At 35.4% G+C, this 23088-nt stretch overlaps 1 protein-coding gene across 8 annotated transcripts in view; it reads left to right on the plus strand.

Moving 5' to 3' along the window:
• The window catches only part of PMS1 (PMS1 homolog 1, mismatch repair system component), a 108428-nt gene that overhangs the window by 40154 nt on the left and 45186 nt on the right, over positions 1-23088 (plus strand). For 6 of the 8 annotated variants that reach the window (XM_045520444.2, XM_045520439.2, XM_010960033.3 and 3 more), the window contains one exon: positions 12151-12314. The exons of the other annotated variants lie outside the window; for them this stretch is intronic. In XM_045520444.2, the coding sequence (XP_045376400.1) occupies positions 12151-12314 (164 nt within the window). The remainder of the gene's footprint in view (positions 1-12150; positions 12315-23088) is intronic. 8 annotated transcript variants of the gene reach the window in all.

Here is a 23088-nt window from a genome sequence, read left to right on the forward strand (position 1 = left end):
ATAGAGTTGAGAGAATATTAAAGGTATGATCTCCTTAAAGTCATGCTCAAAAGAGTTTTTAGATCTGAAAAGGGACATTTGTGTTGTTGGATTTTTGTTGTTGCTATTTGTCCTTCCAATTTGTGTTGTGAATTCATTTTTAATTTTTTGGTCCCTCATTGTAATTTATCAAAGCACTATATTTTTTCTCTGGTTTCTCTCCTCCGTTTTTAATGTTTAATTATTGGATTTATTTTTTTCAAATGACTTCTATCTTTCTTCATTGAACTTTATTTTCTTGTATCTTAATGCTGGTACTAAGTTCTCTCATTCTTTCTCTTTTTATAAATCCTCAAATTAGTTACTGATTATTGTTGCCCATTAAGAATTAATATTTTTGTATCCACATAAAGGAAAGAGTTAATAAGAACTTTCAAGAAAACAAACTAACTTTTTTTTTCACATTTATTCAGTTAATAAAAATGAGCTCAGGTCTAATAGTGATTTAATTTGATATATTAACTCTCTTACACATTTTTATTAAAAATAACAGGTTGTGATTCTTTTTATTTTTTATGTACTAAAGATAAAGACAAAGAGAAGGCATTTTTTAATATGCATTCTTTAATATCTTTATCCAAAAATCCTCTGACCCCAGTTCTTAAGAGTTCAAATTAGGAAACCATTAGGAGACATTTGAGTGGCTATCCAGTAAAGTACTTTGAAGTAATCTAGTCACCTTATAAAACTTAAATGTATTTTTATCTTAGTAGTTGCTAGTCTCATCTGGATGGCCAGTGACTCTGCATCACTCATACTTCTCATGCTTTTCTGTATTCATCTCCATGGGAACTATGAAATAACAATCCTTAAGTATGGAATCCTTCCAGTCTTTGCCCGTTTGCTGATTGATTTTTTCTTGCTGACCTAAGTCTTCTACTTTTAGTAAGTGAGATCAGGTATGCACATTAAGAAATTTCTACAGTCAGTAAATGAACATTATTTTCTTTAGCATATTCCTTTTCTCTTAAGAACCAACCTACTTAGAAGGTTAGTAGCTATGAAACTAGTAACTACCTTTCATAACTCACTTTTTTCCCCTCTAATTATAGTTGATTGTCTAGGAAAACAACAGAAAAATCAAGCTCTTAGTTTCTTACTGCTCTAGATGGACATATTATAGAAATCCAGAAGCACTTTTCAAAACCCTTTTTACATTTTTATTGCTTTAGTGCTGATAGTTTTTGAGTGATTGAATCACAGACTCACATTTCACCACCAGCTGTCATTCAGCTTCCATTTAAATATTTTCTATGTAAGATAAAACTACAGTACAACCATCCTAATTAATACCTGTGCATTAAGGGTTCTCATAGATTAATTTCTGCTGTGGTGTGAACATCCTTGCTTAGCAGTTACTCCTCATACTATCTGTTAGGATAATGACACCTGTAGATAGTCTAACTGTAGGTGCAGGGAAAACTTACAGCAAAATCTTTCCTAGGTATTGGAAAATTCATTACCCCTTTAAAACATATTTTTAAGTGTTTAAAATAGTTTATTAGAGATTCCAGTTCTGCTTTTCCCAGATGTAGGTATTGGTTTTATGGATTAACTTAACTATTTAAAATGATTTATGTGTTTAATAGTATGTCATTTTAAATTACCCTTACCTTCTATTCACTTCTATTTTAAGACATTTTTAAAATTAACAAGAAATGCAAAAAATAAGTTTCCAGCTTTTAAATTCTTTTACCAAGAACTCTGACTAAATTACTTGTTTTGGTCATCTTTTTTCTGTCATCATTCTATTCCCTTTACCCTGGGTAATCAGTATTAAGCTTTCTAAATTGATTTACCCTCCTGGACAAATTCTTTTAACACCTAGTACTTCTGCCTTATGAATTTCTCAGATATCAAAAGTAGTATGTTAAAAGTACTCTGATCATGGTATATCCTTTCCCAACCCTTCTATTAGAGTAGAGCATCATGTTTTTTGTAAATCCTTGCTGTGTGTTATTGTCCATGTATTGAAAGATTTTTTTCTCCAGAGAATAGAACTTTATTCATTAAATAGTGTAAGAAAACTCTGATATATTCAAGTAACTACACCTCTCTTTACATTAGGAATATAAATAGCTGTTTTTATAAATGGCATAAGATAGGGACATGTAAAAATATAACAGGGAGCATATTACAGGACTACAGTTTAATTCTGGTGTTTATAGAATGTGCTAAAGTTAGAGACCTGAGCAGTTCTCTTGTAAAATATGATAGTGTACTAGGGCCTCCTCCCTATTGACCAATATTTCTTGGTAACTTTTTTTAAGGATATACGTTTCATTTGCAAATAGCAGAATTTTCCATCATTAGGCTTTATTCAAGCATATGTAATTTTTGGCTTATTGGTAATTGTCAATTTGTTCAGAGAGCATATTTTTAGCTACTAAAGCAGTAATTTATCAGTTGACATATGGATTATGTACAGTGTCTTTGATGTATAACATATATTTAAAAGGTCTTTGATGTATAACATATATTTAAAAGCCAACATATCTTTTCCTTCATAAACACATATTTTTCCCTACTGATTTCTACCTGCTTTCTATAGGGCCCTGTAAGCTTTATTCCTTTTTATTCTGTCAGCTGAGAAAATTTTAAAAAGCACAGCCTAAAAGTTGAGAGTTACATTTTATTCAGCGGACATTTCTGAGGACTTAAGCCTGGGATGCTGCCTCTCTGATCTCTCTGAGACTGCTCCCAAGAGGCAGGGGAGGAGCCAGGACATACAGGAGTTTTGCAGCAGAGACCAGGGAGTCAGAACATTGAAGGATTACTATTAATTAAAGAAAACCAAGTATCTCAAGTTAAAGAATTCAGTGCTTTTCTACATATGGAAAGATGCAAAAGTCTGGGCTCATTGAAATCATGCCTTTGATATGCATCTAGTTATCTAGGACCACTATCCTGTTCTTTTCCATCCTGAGTTCCCTCCCTTCACTGTCAGGGGCGGCAATAGTGGCTGATGACTTGATGGCTGCAGCATCCTTTGTTTACTGATACAGCAGATGATATTTTTCATTCACGATTCTTAACCTTTTTTACTCCAGTTATTATTCAGTGTTACTAATAATCGTTTAAAACATTGAGTTCCAAGCCATTGTTAGGCTTTCCCCTACATTATATCTCTTTCATTTCAAGGATCTTTAACAGTTACATTGCAAATGCCTGCCACATTGCCATCTTCTGTTTACATTTAGGTCTTAAGATTGTTTGTTCACCAAATTTTTTTTTCTTATCTTGTTGTATAATGAACTCTCTTTTGATGTAATTGTCATTTGGTTAGTGTTCATCTGCCACTATTTTCATCAAATGTAGTTAGGTAGTATGCTTCCAAATCCTTGCAAGTCCAAATCTGTCTTCATTTTGCCCATATACATATCTTGACTAGGTGTAGTTTTCTTAATTACTCCTCATTAGTTTGTAGATTGTCTATCTTGTAATGTTATAGATAACAATTTTGATGCTAGTCTTTCCTCATAAGGAACTTGTTTTGTTTGAAACTTTGGAAAATATTTTCCTTGTCCTTACAATTTAGAATTTCCAGTGGAATGTGGTATCTTTTTTTTTCTTATTCCTACATATAATGCAATAAGCTTTTGAAATCTGCACTCAAACCTTTAACTCAAGGAAATTTTCTTCTATTCTTTAATTACATCTCCATTTGTTTCTTTTTCTCTTCCTGAAACTTCTGGCTTTATGCTAAGCTTTCAAAGTTTTATATTTGCCTCATGATTGCCATTTCTTTGTGTTTTTACTCTTTGTTACGAGCAATAGGTCAAAGATTGACCTATTATACAAACTTTCAGGGTTTTTTAAAATTCTGATTCATAGTAAGAAATGTATTTTATATAACAACCCAGTTTACACAAATCTAATCAAAGCAAAAATTCTTGATACAATATATATCCTTACTGTATGTAGTACCTCTGTTTCTGTTTTCCTTTAATCTATTTGTATTTTATTATTTTTAAAGCTAGTTGCGGTATGCTGAATCACTGATTCTCAACCAAGGGGAGTTTTTCCCCCAGGGGACTTTTGATGGTATCTGGAGACATTTTTGATTGTCACAACTGAATTGGGTGCAGATAGCATCTAGTCGGTAGAGCCCAGAAATGCAGCTGCACATCTTGCAGTGCAGAGAATAGCCCCCACGACAAAAGTCAATAGTGCCAAGTTTGAGAAACTACAGTAAATTGATTTTCTGACTTTTCAGTGCTTTGTTTTTCAACACTGCTTTACATTAATTGGAATCATTAATTAAAGGAGGTTGATTTAATAAGTCTGGATTAGCTGGTGACTGGTAGTTTTAAAAGTTCCTCAGTATTTGAAAAACACAGGCTTATACTATATGGTCATTAATTTTGTGTGTTGTTTTTTTTTTCCCAACAAAAGGTAATTATTAACCACTTAAGCAATATAATTTTTATACCTTTATTCAGCTTTTTTCTGTTTTCTTTTTTTTTGAAATATAATTGATTTATAATGTATTAGTTTCAGGTGTATAACAGTGATGCAGTATTTTTATACATTATATTCCATTTAAAGCTTTTTTTCATTTTTTATTGATTTATAATCATTTTACATTGTTGTGTCAAATTCCAGTTAGAGCACAATTTTTCAGTTACACATGAACATATATATATTCATTGTCACTTTTTTTCTCTGTGAGCTACCATAAGATCTTGTATATATTTCCCTGTGCTATACAGTATAATCTTGTCTACATTTTGAAATCCCAGTCTATCCCTTCCCACCCCCCGCCCCCTTGGCAACCACAAGTTTGTATTCTATGTCTATGAGTCTGTTTCTGTTTTGTATTTATGCTTTGTGGGGTTTTTTGTTTTTTTAGATTCCGCGTATGAGCGATCTCATATGGTATTTTTCTTTCTCTTTCTGGCTTACTTCACTTAGAATGACATTCTCCAGGAGCATCCATGTTGCTGCAAATGGCATTATGTTGTCAGTGTTTATGGCTGAATAGTATTCCATTGTATAAATATAACACATCCAGTCGTCTGTTGATGGACATTTAGGCTGTTTCCATGTCTTAGCTATTGTAAATAGTGCTGCTATGAACATTGGGGTGCAGGTCTCATTTTGAAGTAGGGTTCCTTTTGGGTATATGCCCAGGAGCGGGATTCCTGGGTCATATGGTAAGTCTATTCCTAGTCTTTTGAGGAACCTCCATACTGTTTTCCACAGTGGCTGTACCAAACTGCATTCCCACCAACAGTGTAGGAGGGTTCCCTTTTCTCCACAGCCTCTCCAGCATTTGTCCTTTGTGGATTTTTGAATGATGGCCATTCTGACTGGTGTGAGGTGATACCTCATTGTAGTTTTGATTTGCATTTCTCTGATAATTAGTGATATTGAGCATTTTTTCCTGTGCCTATTGATCGTTTGTATTTCTTGGAGAATTGCTTGTTTAGGTCTTCTGCCCATTTCTGGATTGGGTTGTTTGTTTTTTTCTTATTAAGTTGTGTGAGCTGCTTATATATTCTGGAGATAAGCCTTTGTTGGTTTCATTTACAAAAATTTTCTCCCATTCCGTAGGTTGTCTTTTTGTTTTACTTATGGTTTCCTTTACTGTGCAGAAGCTTGTAAGTTTCATTAGGTCCCATTTGTTTATTCTTGCTTTTATTTCTATTGCTTGGGTAGACTGTTCTAGGAGAACGTTTTTGAGATGTATGTCAGATAATGTTTTGCGTATATTTTCTTCTAGGAGGTTTATTGTATCTTGTCTTCTGTTTAAGTCTTTGATCCATTTTGAGTTTATTTTTGTGTATGGTGTAAGGGAGTGTTCTAGCTTCATTGCTTTACATGCTGCTGTCCAGTTTTCCCAACACCATTTGCTGAAGAGACTGTCTTTATTCCATTGTATATTCTTGCCTCCTTTGTCGAAGATGACCAAAAATTTGTGGGTTCATTTCTGGGCTCTCTATTCTGTTCCATTGGTCTATATATGTCTGTTTTTGTACCAATACTATGCTGTCTTGATTACTGTAGCTCTATAGTATTGACTGAAGTCTGGGAGAGTTATTCCTCCAGCCTCTTTCTTTCTCTTCAGTAATGCTTTGGCAATTCTAGGTCTTTGATGGTTCCATATAAATTTTATTATGATTTGTTCTAGTTCTGTGAAATATGTCCTGGGTAATTTGATAGGGATTGCATTAAATCTGTAGATTGCCTTGGGCAGTGTGACCATTTTAACAATATTGATTCTTCCAATCCAAGAACATGGGATATCTTTCCATTTTTTAAAGTCGTCTTTAATTTCCTTCTTCAATGGTTTATAGTTTTCTGTGTATAATTCTTTCACCTCCTTGGTTAGACTTATTCCTAGGTATTTTATTACTTTGGGTGCTATTTTAAAGGATTATTTCTTTACTTTCTTTTTCTGTTGATTCATCATTAGTGTAAAGAAATGCAACTGATTTTTGAACGTTTATCTTGTAACCTGCTACCTTGCTGAGTCCTTTGATCAGCTCTAGTAGTTTTTGTGTAGACCTTTTAGGGTCTTCTATATGTAGTAACATGTTGTTGGCATATAGTGACACTTTTACCTCTTCTTTTCCAATTTGGATCCCTTTTATTTCTCATTCTTGCCTGATTGCTGTGGCTAGGGCTTCCAAGACTATGTTGAATAGGAGTGGTGATAGTGGGCATCCTTGTCTTGTCCCAGATTTTAGTGGGAAGCTTTTGAATTTTTCACCGTTGAGTACTATGCTGGCTGTAGGTTTGTCATATATAGCTTTTATGATGTTGAGATATGTTCCCTCAGTACCCATTTTGGTGAGAGTTTTTATCATAAATGGGTGAATTTTATCAAATGCTTTTTCTGCATCTGTTGAGATGATCATGTGGTCATTTAAAGTTATTTTAAAATATTGGCTGTATTCCCTGTTCTGTATCCTCTGCTGTATCTTTGTAGTTTATTTCTTTTATACATAGTAGTTTGTACCTCTTAATCTGCTACCCTTATTTTCCCTTTCTCTCTTCCCTCTCCCCACTGGTAACAAGTAGTTTGTTCTCTACATCTGTGAATCTGTTTTGCTATATTCATTCATTTGTTTTGTTTTTTAGATTCCACATATAAATGAAATCATACAGTATTTGTCTTTCTCAGTCTGATTGATTTCACTAAGCATAGTACCCTCTAGGTCCATCCATGTTGTTGCAAATGGCAAGCTTTCTTTTTTATGGCAAGGTAATATCCTTTGTATGTATGTGTGTATATAAATATATAAAAACATCCATAAAATATATCTGTATACACACACACACACACACACACCACGTTTTCTTTATCCATTCATCTGTTCATGGACACTTAAGGTTGCTTCATTATCTTGGCTATTGTAAATAACACTGCTTGAACATTGGGGTCCATGTATCTTTTTGAATTAGAGTTTCCTCTGGGTATATGCCCAGAAGTGGGATTGCTGGATCATTTGATAAGTCTATTTTTAGTTTTTTTTTGAGGAATTTCCATACTGTTTCCCACTGTGGCTGCACTGAACAACATTCCCAAGAACAGTGTAGGAGGGTTCCCTTCTCTCCACACCCTCTCCAGCACTTAACATTTGTGCACTTTTTAGTGATGGCCATTCTGACTGATGTGAGATGATACCTTATTGTAGTTTTGATTTGCTTTTCTCTAATAATTAGTGATATTGTGCATGTTTTCATTTGCCTATTGGCCATCTGTATGTCATTGGAGAAGTGTCTGTTTAGGTGTTCTGCCCATATTTTGGTGGGGTTGTTTGTTTTTCTGTTACTGAGTTGTATGAACTGTTTGTATATTCTGAAAGTTAAGCCCTTATCAATTGTATTGTTTGTGAATATTTTCTCCCAGTTTGTAGTTTGTCTGTTCGTTCTGTTTATGGTTTCCTTTGCTGTGCAAAAGCTTATGTTTAATTAGGTCCCATTTGTTTATTTTTTGCTTTTATTTCATTTTATTGGATTTTGACTCTGTATTTCTTCTCTGATCTTTATTATTTCCTTTTTTAAAAAATTTTGCTTATTTGGGCTTTGTTCTCCTTTTTCTGATTCCTTCAGTTGGTGGATTAGGTTGTGTTTTTGAGATTTTTCTTACTGTTTCAGATAGGTCTGTATCGCTACAAATTTCTCTCGTAGAACTGTTTTTGCTATATCCCATAGATTTTGGAAAGTTGTATTTTTATTTTCATTTGTCTCAAGATATTTTCTAATTTTCTCTTTGATTTCTTCATGTTGTTTAGTCTCTATATATTCGTGTTTTTCCGATTTTTCTTCCTGTAATTGATATCTAGTTTCATACTGTTGTGGTCAGGAAGTATACTTTATATAATTTCTCTTCTCTTAAATTTTTGAGACTTGTTTTACAGTGTAGCATGTGATCTATCTGGAGAATGTTCTGTATAAAGAATGTGTATTTTGCTGTTTTTGGATGAAATGTCCTGTAGGTGTATTTATTAAGTGCAGCTGGTGTAATGTGTTATTTAAGACTACTATTTCTTTATTGATTTTTTTGAATGACCTTTCCATTGGTGTAAGTGAGATTTTAAAGTCCCATACCATTATTGTATTATTGGTCCTTTTTCTTTTTAATTGAAGTATAGTTGTTTTACAATGATGTATTGTATTAATCGTATTATTGTTAATTTCTCCCTTTATATCTGTTAAAACTTGCTTTGTATATTTAGGTGCTCCTGTGTTAGGTGCATATATATTAATGAGTGTTACACCCTCTTTTTGTATGATACTTTTATTATTATATGATTTTCTTCCTTGTTTTTGTTATAGATTTTGTTTTAACTTATTTTGTTTGATATGAATATTGTTACCCCAGCTTTCTTGTTATTTGCATGAAATATCTTTTTCCATCTCTTTGCTTTCAGTTTATGTATGTCTTTAGCTCTGAAGTGAGTCTCTTGTAAGCAACATACATGGGTCTTGCTTTTTATCCAGTCAGCCACCCTGTGTCTTTTAATTGAAGTGTTTAGTCCATTAACATTTAAAGTAATTATTTATAACTTTGTACTTATTGTCATTTTGTTACTTGTGTTCTGGTTTTTATTGTTCTTCTCTGTTCTTTCCTTTTTCTTTTAGTTTCTTCCCTTGTGGTTTGATGCTTTTCTTTAGTGGTATGCTTGTGTTCCTTTCTCTCCAGTTTTTGTGTATGTTTTAGGTTTTTGGTTTTATGGTTACCATGCAGTTCATGTATGTTGACCTGTAATTATACCTACTTTTTCTAAACTGGTAGTAATTTGAGACACATTCTGAAAGATCTACATTTTTTTTTTTACTCCCTTATCCCACATTTTGTGTTTTTGATGTCATATTTTACGTCTTCATTTTAATCCCTTAACTTTATTTTAGGTTTAGTTGATTTTACAGTTTTCTTGTTTTTAATCTTTGTACTAGTGTATTTAAGTAGTTGATCACAATCTTTACTATATATTTGCCGTTAATAGTGAGATTTTACCTTTCCTATGGATTCTTTCTTGTTTTAGTCTTTTCTTAGACCCTTTAACATATCTTTTAGGGTCAGTTTAGTAAAGTTAGTTTTTATTTGTCTGAGAAGTTTTTTATCTTTCCTTCAATTCTAAGTGATAAACTTGCTGGGTAGTGTATCCTAGGATGGAAGTTTTTCCCCTTCATCACTTTAAAGTATATCATACCCTTCTTGCTTGCAAAGTTACTGCAGAAAAATCAACTGATAGCCTTATGGGGGCTCCCTTGTATATGATTGTTTTTTTCTTGCTGCCTGTAGAATTCTCTCTTTATCTTTAACCTTTGCCATTTTGATTATGATAGGTTTTCATATGAGTCTCTTTGGGTTCATTTTGTTTGGGACTCTGTGTGTTTTCTGTACCTAGATATCTCTTTCCTTCTTCAGGTTCTGGAAGGTTTCAGTCATAATTTCATCAAATATGTTTTTGACTCCTTTTTCTCTCCTCCTTCTGGGACCCCTATAATACAAATGTCGGTATGCTTAATGTTATCCCAGAGGTCCCTTAAACTCTTCGTGTTTTTTAAAATTTTTCTTTTTGCTGTTCTGATTGGGTTATTTTCATTATTCTGTCTTCCAGATCACTTATGTGTTCTGCTGTATCATATGGTCTTCTCACTTTGTTCATCTATTCTTGCCCCTAGTTCAGTTAGCATTCTTCTTACTAATGTTTTGAACTCTTTATTTGGTAAATTATTTACCTGTGTCATTACTTATTTTTTTCCAGAGGTTTTCTCTTGTTCTTTCATTTGATAAAATTCCTCTGTCTTCTCATTTTGCTTAGCTTTCTTTGGTTTTATGTAATTAGATGAAACAGTTACTTATCTCAGTCTTGTGGGGGTGTCCTCATGTGGGAGTATCCCTGTACAGTCTGTGTGTACCAGGTGCCTTTGATGCGAGAGCTGGATTTTACGTGATCAGGAGTCACATCTTCCTCCAGGGTATGCTGGCAGCTTTCGCCTTAGTTGGAGGTGGAGCTAGAGATGGAGAGGCCAGAGCCAGAACTAGGTGTGAGTTGGAGTCTCTCCTTTGCTCAGTGGCCAACACCACTGTATTGGGGATGGGATCAGGTCCCAAGTTGCTGGACTAGAAGGCCTTTAGGTCAGGTACAAGCTGGCTTTGTTCCCTCTCTGTGCTCCCAGCATTGGCATGCTCACCCCAGAGGGAAGCTGGAGGAAGTGGGGCTGGAATAGGCACTTGGCATGGGTTGGGGCATGGGCTGGGGTAGTCCCAGCACCAGTCAACAATTCCGGACTGCTCCTTATCCGCTATCTCCAGGAGCATTAGCAATGGCTGCCTTCAACCCTGCTCAGATGCCGCATCAGTCCTGAGCTGGCTTCACCTCCTATAACTGTGCACTCTCCTTGACCAGGGCAGTCCTTGACCTAATGTGTAGATATGCTGCAGAGCAAGAGGGGCTAGGGCCTAGATGCTTGGTGTGCCTGAGCTGGTGCATGTGCCACGGCTGTTCTGGCACCAGCGATCCAGATTGCCCCAGTCCATTGCCTTTGCAGGTGTCAGGAATGATTGCCCCTACCCCATTTGGATGCCACACCAGGCGCAAGCCAGCTGCATCCCCTGTAACTCTGTGCTTCCTTCGGCTGTGGCAGCCCTCGTCCCAGGGTGGAGCTGTGCCACAGAACAACCCAGGCCAGAGTGGGTCCTCAGCTCAGCCAGGGTGTGTGGAAACAGCCCGGGTAGTTTCAGTCTGCTTCCTCTGCCTTATTTCAGGAGGAAGGAAGCATGTACGCATTCTTCATGAGTGGAGTCTAGATTTCTTGCAGCCCCACTGTCAGTCCCACTGGTTTTCAAACGAGCTAAAGGGACCCACTCGTCTTCCTGGTGTTGGACCCCAATAAATGGTTCAAATCACTCACTCCCCAGGGAGGATCTCTGAGGAGGAGGATTACACAGGCTTGCTTCTCTTCCTCTTCTGCCCGATTTCACGGGCATCTTTCTTACAGCTTTGACTGTATAAGAGTCTTATTGCCCATCTGCAGTTTATTTTCAGTAAGAATTGCTCCACGTGTAGATGTATTTTTGATGTGTTAGTGGGGAGAAATAAGTTGCACATTCTCCTACTCTACCATCTAGATCCCACCCCTTAACTTTTTGGTTAAATAACTTCACAAGTTAAAAATAACCTGTTTGTTAGATTATCCTGTTTTGCATATTTGTTGTTGTTCAGAAGATGAAATTAAACCAGGTAATTAGGTATTATTTCAGATAAGAATTTTAATTGAATATTCTATGTAGCCTTATACCATCTATATATTTTAAAGTACAGAATAAGCATCATCCCCAGGTAGTTTGAGTATCATCATATTTCTTAAGATACTGCATTCTAATAAGCCCATGTTTCTCTGCAGTGATAGGAATAAGATTATTCTTGTTTAGATCACATAGAGATCATACTTAGCAGGTCATTCCTGTTAGAAATAGAAGAGCCAAGCAAGAGATCAGAATTCCTTGCAAAGTTAAGCCTTCTTTGGGTTCCCAGAGTTTGAGGAGGACTAGCCTTCAGTGATAAAAGGGGTTAATTACTGATTGTATGTGGATTTGAAGATCTGTGAAGTTCTTCCACATCTAAATACCGTCCTCTTATCTGCCAACAGGTACAACTGTAACGGTTTTGCGATTGTTTAAGAATCTACCTGTAAGAAAGCAGTTTTACTCAACTGCTAAAAAATGTAAAGATGAAATAAAAAAGGTCCAAGATCTCCTTATAAGCTATGGTATAATTAAACCTGATGTAAGGATTGTTTTTGTACATAACAAGGTAAGCATTATCGTAGTTTCTATAAGATTTTTGGTATATTGTATAATAAAGGGATATTGTATTTTATCTAAATCAGTTAGATATATAAAGTCTTCTTTCAAAAGTTTGTCCACATTTGTTTAGTTTTATTTTTATTATATAAAGAGTATCTTTAGTTTGTTACCTCGTATCTATATGAAATCCGAACCTTTTATTTCTTAATTTCTGAGATAGGTGATTCCACCAAGAGACTTTTCCATCCAAGAAACATTTGAATGCTTCCTAAATATGAAGATAAATAAGTCTTGTTCTTTTCCTTAAGGGAGTTCACAATTTAGTAGCATTTTTCACCTTCTATTCCAAACTGTTCTTCTTTGGAAGAGTTTTTTGTTTGTTTTTCAGAGAAACACCAACCTCATTTCTTTCCATTTTTCAAAGCAGGGTAGATAAGGAATTCCTCTTGTTGCCTGATGAATCTTAGGGGATAGAAATATTTATGTGTTTTGATTATTTTGTTTTTCATAAAAATCACATGTACACTAAAATACGTAATGTAAGGAGAGGAGAACCACACAATAAAAGTATGGAAACCTGATAGGGGATAGGGAGTTAACAATTATTGAGGGCATACACAATGCCAGGACATACGCTAGGTGCATTGAACTCCTATAATCCACAGCAGCAACCAAGTGAGATAGACATTATATCCATTTTCACTTGTCCTCTGAACTGAGCTCAGAGAGGTTAAATACTTTGCTCAGTGTTGCACAGCTGGTAAATTGTTGAGATGGGATTTGAAACTTTACATGCTTACAGAGTGTAGTTTCTCGACACTCTTTTGTCTTATCTTCCAATTTTAATACTACATTACATTCATATAGTTCTTTTCCAGGTTTCAGAGCACTTACAATAACTTTGTAAGTTAGACAGTATTATCTATTTTTATGGGGAAATTGAAGCTCAGAATGATCAAAGGAATTATTTTCTCTTTTACTGTAAGTAATACTACTAAGGTCAGAACTCTTTTTCATCCAGTTTTCTTTCTATTTCTTGTCTTTTTTACTTGTTATTAAGAAGATTACCTATTAAACCCATTTATGGTGGAATATTTACAATCAAAATCTTTGGGCATCTTAAAAAAATAAAAAAGAAAGGAAAACATTAAGAATAGTCAGCCACCTGTTCCTGCTGGCACAGAGCTCAACCAAATGATACCTTGAGATCCCTTCCAACTCTATCATGCTAGGATTCCTCAGGATGTTGATGGATGGAGGCTCATCCTGCTAATATAAATAACCCTATGACCTCTTGATCCAAAGGACATTTAGTAATTAAAAGTTGAATGTACCAGAGTTAAGAAAAGATCAAGGACAGAAGAAACAATGATCTGGAAGGGAAAACAGATGGGAAAAGGTAAAACATGACGATGGGAACTACATTTTTATAAAAGAAAAATGACTAAAACTAAAGAGAAAAGTTTTGAGTAAGAGAAAACATAATAGAAGAATAAAACAAAATTATTGCTTCGTTTAATAGAAATGAGTATTTAAAGTCAAATATGCATCTTCTTCATTGTAGGCATTTTCTTTTGAAAATTCAAAGTAGTATTTTGTAATACACTGTATTTTATTACTTTTGGAGGATACCATCTCTGAACTTACATTGAGCAAACACGGTTCTCTCAGTGGCCTTCAGTAATTTCAGATGCATTCATATCCTGGAGAGTGTACTGGAGAGTGTTGTACTGTGAAAGTAATGTAAGATTATCGAAAGTCTTAGGGTAAAATTAAGTATTAGCTGTTATTACACACGGGAATCATGGACTAAATAATAGTTTCAAGCTTTTTTCTCTTAGTGTAAATTATTTTTTCACTCTTTCATTTCTTAATAGGGCTGTTGTACCTCATATGTTAAAATGTATTGTCAAACTTCCTAAAATAGCATTGACACATTGTCATAAATCTCTTTGAACATTGAGTCCTGCTGTGCTCTTATAAACATGCTTATGTTTGTCACTCTTTATGTGCTTTTCTGAAGAATATTTTTGCCTTTGCTTAAAATTTAAACATAGCAATATTGTGAAATTTTTTTCTGCATTAGAAACAAACAATCATATTGCACATTATATGAGAACTACTATTGCTATTTTGACATCTTGGATTAGATAGTGTTCCCTCTTTTTATGAAGGTTTAACCTGCCAAGACATTCTTTGAATACTGATAATGTTGATGTTCTTGCCAGTATGGTTATGTTAGAAAGAGGTATTTTTCTTCTTTCATCACCATGTTCCTTGAAAGCATATTGAATAATGAGACAGCCAAAGGGAAATAATTTACAAGTGGATTCAGTGACTTTATTTAAAGTAGATTTTATTTGGAGAAATGCTAGGGCCATTCCTTAGATGAGCACTACAGTCTTCAGCTTTAGTTTTAATAACCGAATCCCTGTAAGGTCCTGCTATATATATTTTTCATTTATAAAGTAGCTGTTTCCCAGAATTAGAAGTTTTTCTCAATGTGATAATATCTGAAACCAATTTAATAGTATTAGCTCTCTCATATGTACTTGAGTAATTTTGTAGACTGCTAGTTCAGTACATAATGTTAAATATATGATTTCAAATAAAGGATATTTTCATACTTCATACTTGCTGATTTTTGTGAATATTTTCTTTTGCCTAAAATATTATTTGTCATTTTAAAGATTGTTTTGGATGTAATTCTGTCCTAATAATTAGATGCCCACTGGTATTTCAAAAGATGGATTGAATATTACTGATATAAGAAGCTAAGAAGGTCTTACCTGTTAAAAAAGAGAGAAGTAATTTAAGGAATGATTTTCCACCTACCTCACCTCCATGTGACATAAACGTCAAGGCTTATTGGAATCAGTTTATTTATTTTTGAGATCTGGAAGAATGATGACACAGCAGTGAAGAGTTGACTATCTCTGGTTTCAATCAATCAGGAAGAGTTAGGGCCTTAGCCAGAAACAGAAACCCAGAAAACTGGCCATGGAGATTTGGTAGTGAGTGTGGTGGCTCCCTCTCTTGACCTAGTTTTCTGGGTCTCTAAGAAAGTACTCTTTTGTGGTGGTGGTGGCTGAGGATTTGAGGTGCAGGATAACCAAGGATGAGAGAGAAGGGACACATTTGTGGGATTATAAACTGAAGATAAATAAGTGGTAGTTTATAATCTGTATGCCCTACGTTCATGGCATTCTCTTTGTTCATTTTATTCTACTTTACGTCTTTTAGCCTTTTACTCATGTAGTTTTGAATGCCCCAGTTTTTTTCACCTGTGCTGTGAGGAATCAAGGAAAAGTCTTTTGCCCACAATTGGACCAGTGTTAAGGGTCACCCCCTATCCCATTCCAGTCAGGGTTGTGGAGGTAGTATTGTTAAGGAAAAATTCCAATTCAGGACTGTGGTTCAAATGCCCCTTCCTTATGAAGAAATTCTAGTTTTAACCTTGAAAGTTTGGGTGGGTTTGTTTTTATTTCATTTTAATTAATGAAGGTGGACATTCCTTCAGGTATATTTTGAGGTTATCTTGGGGCTGATTATCAATCATGATTGGTTAGTTTTTTTTTTCCTACTTGCAAATTAATGATAATTTTTAAAATGGTTCTCATGTTTTTGTTATTGTTATATTAGTTTCTTTTACTTTTTACCTGATTTCTATGAATATTATATAGAAAAGATGAGAGACATATATAAGGCATATTTTAGTTTAGTAGATTTCTGATTTTGATATTTGTCCACACTATTAAAAGTCTTTGAAGTCTTCCCCTAGTCCCCAGCAAGATTTAGTTATTCCTCAGCTTTTCCCATATCATTTTCTGCATATTTGTCATTTTTGCTTTGTTGGAAATGCTTGCATTCTCTCTCCCCTTCTCAACAGCCTCTTGTGGGAGGGAGGGCAGCTTCTGACTTATCTGCATTCCCTTAATGCTCACTTACTGCATAGCACAGAGTAGAATACTAAATTAAGTAGTGCTAAAATCAAAGTATGTAAACTTACAAAGCACCAGTTTGAACACTGGCTTCTTTCAAAACTTCCTCTTAATATTATTTTATAAAATGAATCTTTTTTTTGAGGATTCATCCTTTTAGATTTCCCAGTGACTTCTTAGATTTTTATGGAGTATTTTCTCACTAGTATTTATATATGCTATTCTAGTCTATTTTCTTTCCTGGCAGCTAAGTTCCTGATGTGTCGTCATTAGAACTAGTTAGGAAATAAAGACTGCATGGATGGGGCAGTGGAAGGAAAAACTTGACAGGGACATAGTCTCTAAGAGCCATCAATTTAATATATTTTGTTTCTACTAACTTAGTTAAATAGAATCATGTAATTATTCCTTTACAGAGCCTCTAACCAAATACATTTAAATACTTACTATTTATCCTAATACATTTCTCTACTCGAACACAGTGGATTCCTCTTCTGATTACTAATACCCAGAAAATTCTGCACAAATCTAGCTTTTTGAGCTCAGGCCAATAAAAATTGACCAAATGATCTCTAAGGCCCTTTTCAACTCTGAAGCACTTTAATTTTAAAGAATGTCTCCATATATCTTGAACAATTTTGTTTCTTCTTACCAATGTGGAACTTCACATTTCCATCACTTAGAAGTTTAACGAGATGTTTCATATATCAAATCATAAAATAATAGGAATTATAAGGATTTCTGGATCTTTGCATCTTAGAAGGACATTGAAAATCTCTTTTGTCCTGCCACAAATCTTTTAGTACTTTTATTCCTGTTCCTTCCCATTTTATCTTCATGTGACCCCGAGAGTTTGAATGGGTTGCCCAATAACTTAAATGTTGACTATAGCAGTGGATGAACTAAAGTTCAGATGTTAATTTCAAATGTGGTTCTTTGCTATAATTTCTTCACAGCTACTAGGATCAGTCACCCCTCGGTATCCATAGGGAATGGGTTCTGCATCCACTGATAGGGAAGGCCGACTATACAGAGCTTTGAGTGGGTGCCCTAGAGCAGTTATGTGATTGCCTTAGACACTGAAAGAGCTTACAGTGTGAGTAAGGAGGTAAGATGTGAAAGTGTATGAACATTTAAACAGATGAAAAGAATAATATAATCTTGTTGATTGTTGAATAATATTGATAAATTTATGGAAATTGAGGGAAAGATTACTTCAGTGTAGAATAGTCAAGGAAGACTTCATGGTGGCTATGTTTTGATCTGGGTCATTGTATGGATGTTTAACAAGTGCCTACGCTGGGCTGTAGTGGATGCTGAGCTATATCAGTGTGTGGAACTAGTTCTAACATCCATAAACAAAAGTTCTTACTTACTCTGAACAAATAAAACATCACTGTGTAATGTTCAGAGAACTTATTTACAACTCTGATTTGCCTAAGGCCTAAGAGCTTCATGGAAGTAAACTTAAATCCTCTTAACAGTTGGGATTCAAACCTGTACTAAATATCAGAGGCAGGAGAAGCTGAACAGAATCTTTGGGAAAAAAATCCTCATGAGTGAGGGAAGGTATCAGATATGGACAGAAAGTAAGACTTCTCCCGAGGTTTTCACTGATAGGAAACAGATGAGAGCCCAGAACAATGGGGTGTAAGACCAACCCTCGGTAGATGTCCATTGGTAGGTATCAGTAGGGAGCCTTTGCTCTCAGAACAGGACCACCACTCTCTCCTTCATGCCTCTATCTCAGGTGTAAGATAGGATTCCCAGAACTCATAATCTTGGCAAAAATCCTCTAGCCTTCCCCTTAAAAGTCAGAGTTTTGCATCTGCTCATTGCTTTGGGACCATTAGTCCCAATCTCATCATGTTTTTATTACTGTTAATGTCAGTCATTACAAGAAGCCTGTGTCTCTCAAACCGTCTCTTACCACCCTGCACTCTTTTTCACATATGAATCATTGCTTTCTTTGTCTCTCACACATCCTCATCTCCTGAAATGCTCCATTTCATGGTCAGTCATAAGTAAAATCTCCTGTGTCAGCCTTTTCTTTGATCACCTTCTTGCTCTAGCTGAAATCTGGCTCTGCCTAAAGACTCTGTATCTGTTGCAGCCCCTTCACGTGGTAACTGATTTCTCTCACCTGTTCTTCACTTCATTGTGCCTCATTGCAATTTCCAGACCATTCTCCTTTCCATCTAAAAATCATAGTCAGCTTTGAATTTAGTGTCTTTAGACTCTTAGTCACTTTCACTTTGGTAATTTCTGAATCCACAGAGATAGTCCTTTCCAGCTTCTCAGATCTTTTACTTCCTTTCCTCTAGTGATTTTATTCTCCATCCTACATCAGTCATTAATTCCTGTGACTATACCATAGGCCTTGCCATTGCCAGAAATTGTGCCTCCTCCATAATTTACTCTCTGACCATCACTTCCTATCTTTCAGCAATCCTTAGACTTTCCTCAACCTGTGATCTGTTGATTCTACTGCTTTTTAACTGTTTGTTATTCCTAATTTCCTGAGATCTCTCCTTACACTGCTAAAATTACAGGGTCCGTAATTATCATTGTTTCCTTGGGCACTCCCTCAGCTTTCTTGCTTCTCTCTCACTTAACTGTACTTGTTTGACTAACTAAACCCTGGTTAAATTGAGCTCTTTGTCTTCCTGGTACCTGTACTAGTACAGCTGAACATAGCTGGAAGAAAACACATTCCCATTCCAAACAGTATCACTTGAAATTCATGATCACTAATCTTAGTGCTGCCTGGTAGTCAGTCATACAGTGTATCTCTAGGCTATATTCTCTCCTGGTCTGTTATATCAGTGCTTTAAACAAACTTTAATGTGCATGTAAATCACCTGGGGAATCTTGTTAAATGTGCAGATTCTGATTCAGTAGGTCAGGGAGGGCCTGAGAGTCTGTATTTCCAACAAGTCTCCAAATGGTGTGGTTGCTGCTGGACCATGATCCACATATTCAGCTGCAATGTCCCAAAGGGCTGTTTCATCTGTTCCCTTCTAATTTAAGTCCTTCTTTCCTGTATACACTTTTACCTGATCATGCATCCAATTTTAGTGACAAAATTGAGGCAATCAAGAGAAAACTTTCACAAATTATCCACATGTCTGCTGTTGTACCCATATTTTCAACCTTCCCCTCTGTTACTGTATATGTACTCCTCATGTTTCTAGCCAAGGCCGATTCTTTCACTTGGGCAGAACTTCTTATAAGTTTTCATTGTCTTCAGTTACTTTCCTTGCACTCTCTCTTGAACTCGTTCCAGTTAGACTTTCTCTCTCTACCACTCTACCAAAACTACTTTTATCAAGATCACCATTGACGTTCAGATTTCTATATCTTGTAGTCACGTCTCAGTCCTTATCTAACTTAGCATTTGCCACAGTTGATCTTCCCATCCTTGAAACACTTTTTCACTTGTCTTCTAGGGCAACACACTTCCTTGGTTTTTTTCCCTACCTTTCTACTATTTGTTACCAGTTTTCTAGTTTTACCTCATATTCTAGCTTGTAAACATTTGATGTTCCATGGCTCAATTCTTTTATATGTGTGTTTATTTTATTGATGTGCTTATGCAGTCTCATGCCTTTAGATATCATTTATACCCTAATGACTCCTAAATTTTTATCTCCATTCTACGACTCTCCCCTGAACTCCAAACTCAGATCCAACTACCACTCCAAATCGCTCTTTGGGTATTTAGTAATAGGCTCTTCACAATTAACATGACAAAAACTAAGCTGTGTATCAGAACTGCTCTTTCCACGTCCTTCTCCATTAGTATATGAGAACTCTTGTTTTTCTACTTGGCAAACTAAAAGCCTTAGGGTTATCCTTGACTACTGATTCTCTCACACTTTAATCTGATACAAGAGTAAATTCTGTAGGTCTGTGTTCAAAATATATCTAAAATCTAACTGCTTTTCACCATGTCTATGACTGCCACTGTGGTCCAAGCCACCATCATCTCTCACCTGGATTGTTGTAAAAGTATCTTAATCCGATCCCCTCACTTTCTACCTTCCTCTCTTCAGTCTGTTCCCAGTCCAATAGTTAGAGTGAGCCTATAAAAATGTAATTCAGATCATGCAACTTCAATGAATTTTCATCTCAGAGTTAAGTCAAAGGCTTTATAAATGGCCTATGAATTCTACCTCAAGGTTAGTTAACCTTTTTTGTAAAGAGCCGTAGTGTAAATATTTTTGGTTTTCTGGCTCATACAGTGTCTCTCACACTATTCAGCTCTGCTGTTGTAGCATAAAAGCAGCCATAGATATTAAAACTTTACTTAAAAAAGAAGGCGGTGGGTTGGATTCAGCCCTTCAGTTATAGTTTGCTGACCCCTGTTATGGATGATCTGACTCACTATTTTTTTTAAATTTGTAGTCAGTTTACAATGTTGTGTCAATTTCTGGTGTACAGCACAATACTTCAGTCACATAGGAACAGGCATATATTCTTTTTTTTATTCTTTTTCACCAGAAGTTACTATAAGATACTGAATTTAGTTCCCTGTGCTATACAGTATAAGCTTGTTTATTTTATATACATTAGTTAGTATCTGCAAATTGCAAACTCCCAATTTATCCCTTCCCACCCTCTTTCACCCCCGGTAACCATAAGTTTGTTTTCTAATATATCTGATCTCATTTACTTTTTTCCTCTTGTTCACTTGGCTTCAGCTAACTGGCCTCCTTGTTGTTCCTTGAACCTGCCAGTCATACTTCTAACTTAGGAACTTTATATTTGTAGGTCCTTCACCTTGAACACTCTTCTGTGTATCTGACTCAATCCTCATCTTTTAGGTCTTTACTTAAAACTTTTCCTAGAGGCTTTCTTTAGCCACCCTAAAATTATAACCATTTTCCCAGCCCCACACATGTTTTCCTGCTGTATTTTCCTTCTTAAAACTTATTACCACTTAATATACTGTATATTGTACTTATCTTAATTTGTTATCTTTCTCTTCTCCTCTAGAATATAATTTCCATGGGGGGGATGGATTTTTGACTATTTTTTTCACTGATTTATCCCTACTGGCTAAGTAGTACTTCATGTAGATACTCAAATATGTGTTAAACTAATGAGTGTGATCAAGAATTGAGAGCATGGGGGACAGGGACACTTTTATCACATTGATAGCACTAGCTCATACTGGATTGTGAACATAGATATTAAAGCACCTAAGATACAGGGGCAGATGGTGTCACTAAGGATTAAAATTAGCAACTGAAACAGAGAGGTGGCAAAACAGCTACTATCAGCTTTTATACTTGAGACATTTTCCTTCCTTTCTGGGGGACTACTACAAAGTCTCAGAAGAGGGAGGACTGACTTTGGCCACTTGGCAGGTGGGTGTTCTTGATTCTGTGTAGTAGGAACAACTTGTAAAAGTGATCTCACCTAGGACTCTGTAGATGAGTGGGTCATAGGTGGATACTATTACAGTATAATTTGCTAATGAAGCAAGATCATTTTAGGAAGAGAAATAGTATGAATGTATGAGATGTGGGTAGGAAATTGCAGAGCACATTTTGAGGCAGAAATTAACTGGCCAAAAAAGAAAAGCTCATCAACTCTGGGCTGGATATTATTTGTTAGCCTTAAAACTTGTTGCTTGTTTTTTAATAAAACGACAAAATTAGAAAAATAAAAACCATAAGGTGATTGTTGGACATTTGCTTAAATAGGGAGTATGGGAAGAGAAATACCATCAGATGATTGCCAGGGAGCCAGCTGATTGTAGGAGTGTTGGCAGCTCATAATCTGTGGGTTTGGTTTTTTTTTTCTTTTTAAAATATCATTGTGTTAAGAACACTTAACATGAGATCTACAGTCTTAACGAAATTTTAAGTGTACAACATAGTACTGTTGACTAGAGGGGCAGTGTACAGCAGATCTCTTGAACTTACTCATCTTGCCTAACTGAAACTTTATGCCTGTTCATTAGTAACTTCTTGTTTCCCCCTCCTCCCAGTCCTGGTTGACCATGATTCCACTCTTTGATTCTACGAATTTATCTATTTGAGATGCCTCACATATGTGGAATAATGCAGTATTTGTCTTACTGTGACTAGCTTATTTCACTTGGCATAAGGGTCCTCAAGATTCATCCATGTTGCCATACATTGTAGAATTTTCCTTCTTTTTAAGGCTGAATAATATTCCATTGTATGTATGTAGTGCATTTTCTTTATCTATTCATCTGTCAGTGGACATTTAGGTTGTTTCTACACTTTGGCTATTGTAAATAGTGCTACAATGAATATAGGAGTGCTAATATCTCTTTGAGAGCCTGCTTTCAATTCTTTTGGATAAGTACCCAAATGTGGGATTGATGAATCATATAGTAGTTCTATTTTTAGTATTTTGCAGTACCTCCATACTGTTTTCCATAGTAGCTACACAATTTTGCATTCCCACAAACAATGCACAAGGATTCCAGTTTCTCCACATTCTCATCAATACTTGTTGTCTTTTCTTTTTTGATAATAGCCATCCTGACAGTGTGAGGTGATATCCATTGTGATTTTTATTTGCATTTCCCTGATGATCAGTGATATTGAGCATTTTTTCATATACCATTTATAGTTGGCTATTTATATTTCTTCTTTGGAGAAATGTCTATTCAAATCCTTGGCCCATTTTTTTGTTGGGTTATTAGTCATTTTTATTGAGTTATGGGAATGCCTTATATGCTTTGGAAATTAATCATCAGATACATGGTTTTAAAATGTTTTCTCCAATTCTATAGGTTGCCTTTTCATTTTGTTAACTGCTTCCTTTGCTGTGCAGAAGCTTTCTAGTTTGAGGTAGTCC

The sequence above is a fragment of the Camelus bactrianus genome, chromosome 5, assembly GCF_048773025.1.
Source record: "Camelus bactrianus isolate YW-2024 breed Bactrian camel chromosome 5, ASM4877302v1, whole genome shotgun sequence".
Classification (NCBI taxonomy): domain Eukaryota; kingdom Metazoa; phylum Chordata; class Mammalia; order Artiodactyla; family Camelidae; genus Camelus; species Camelus bactrianus.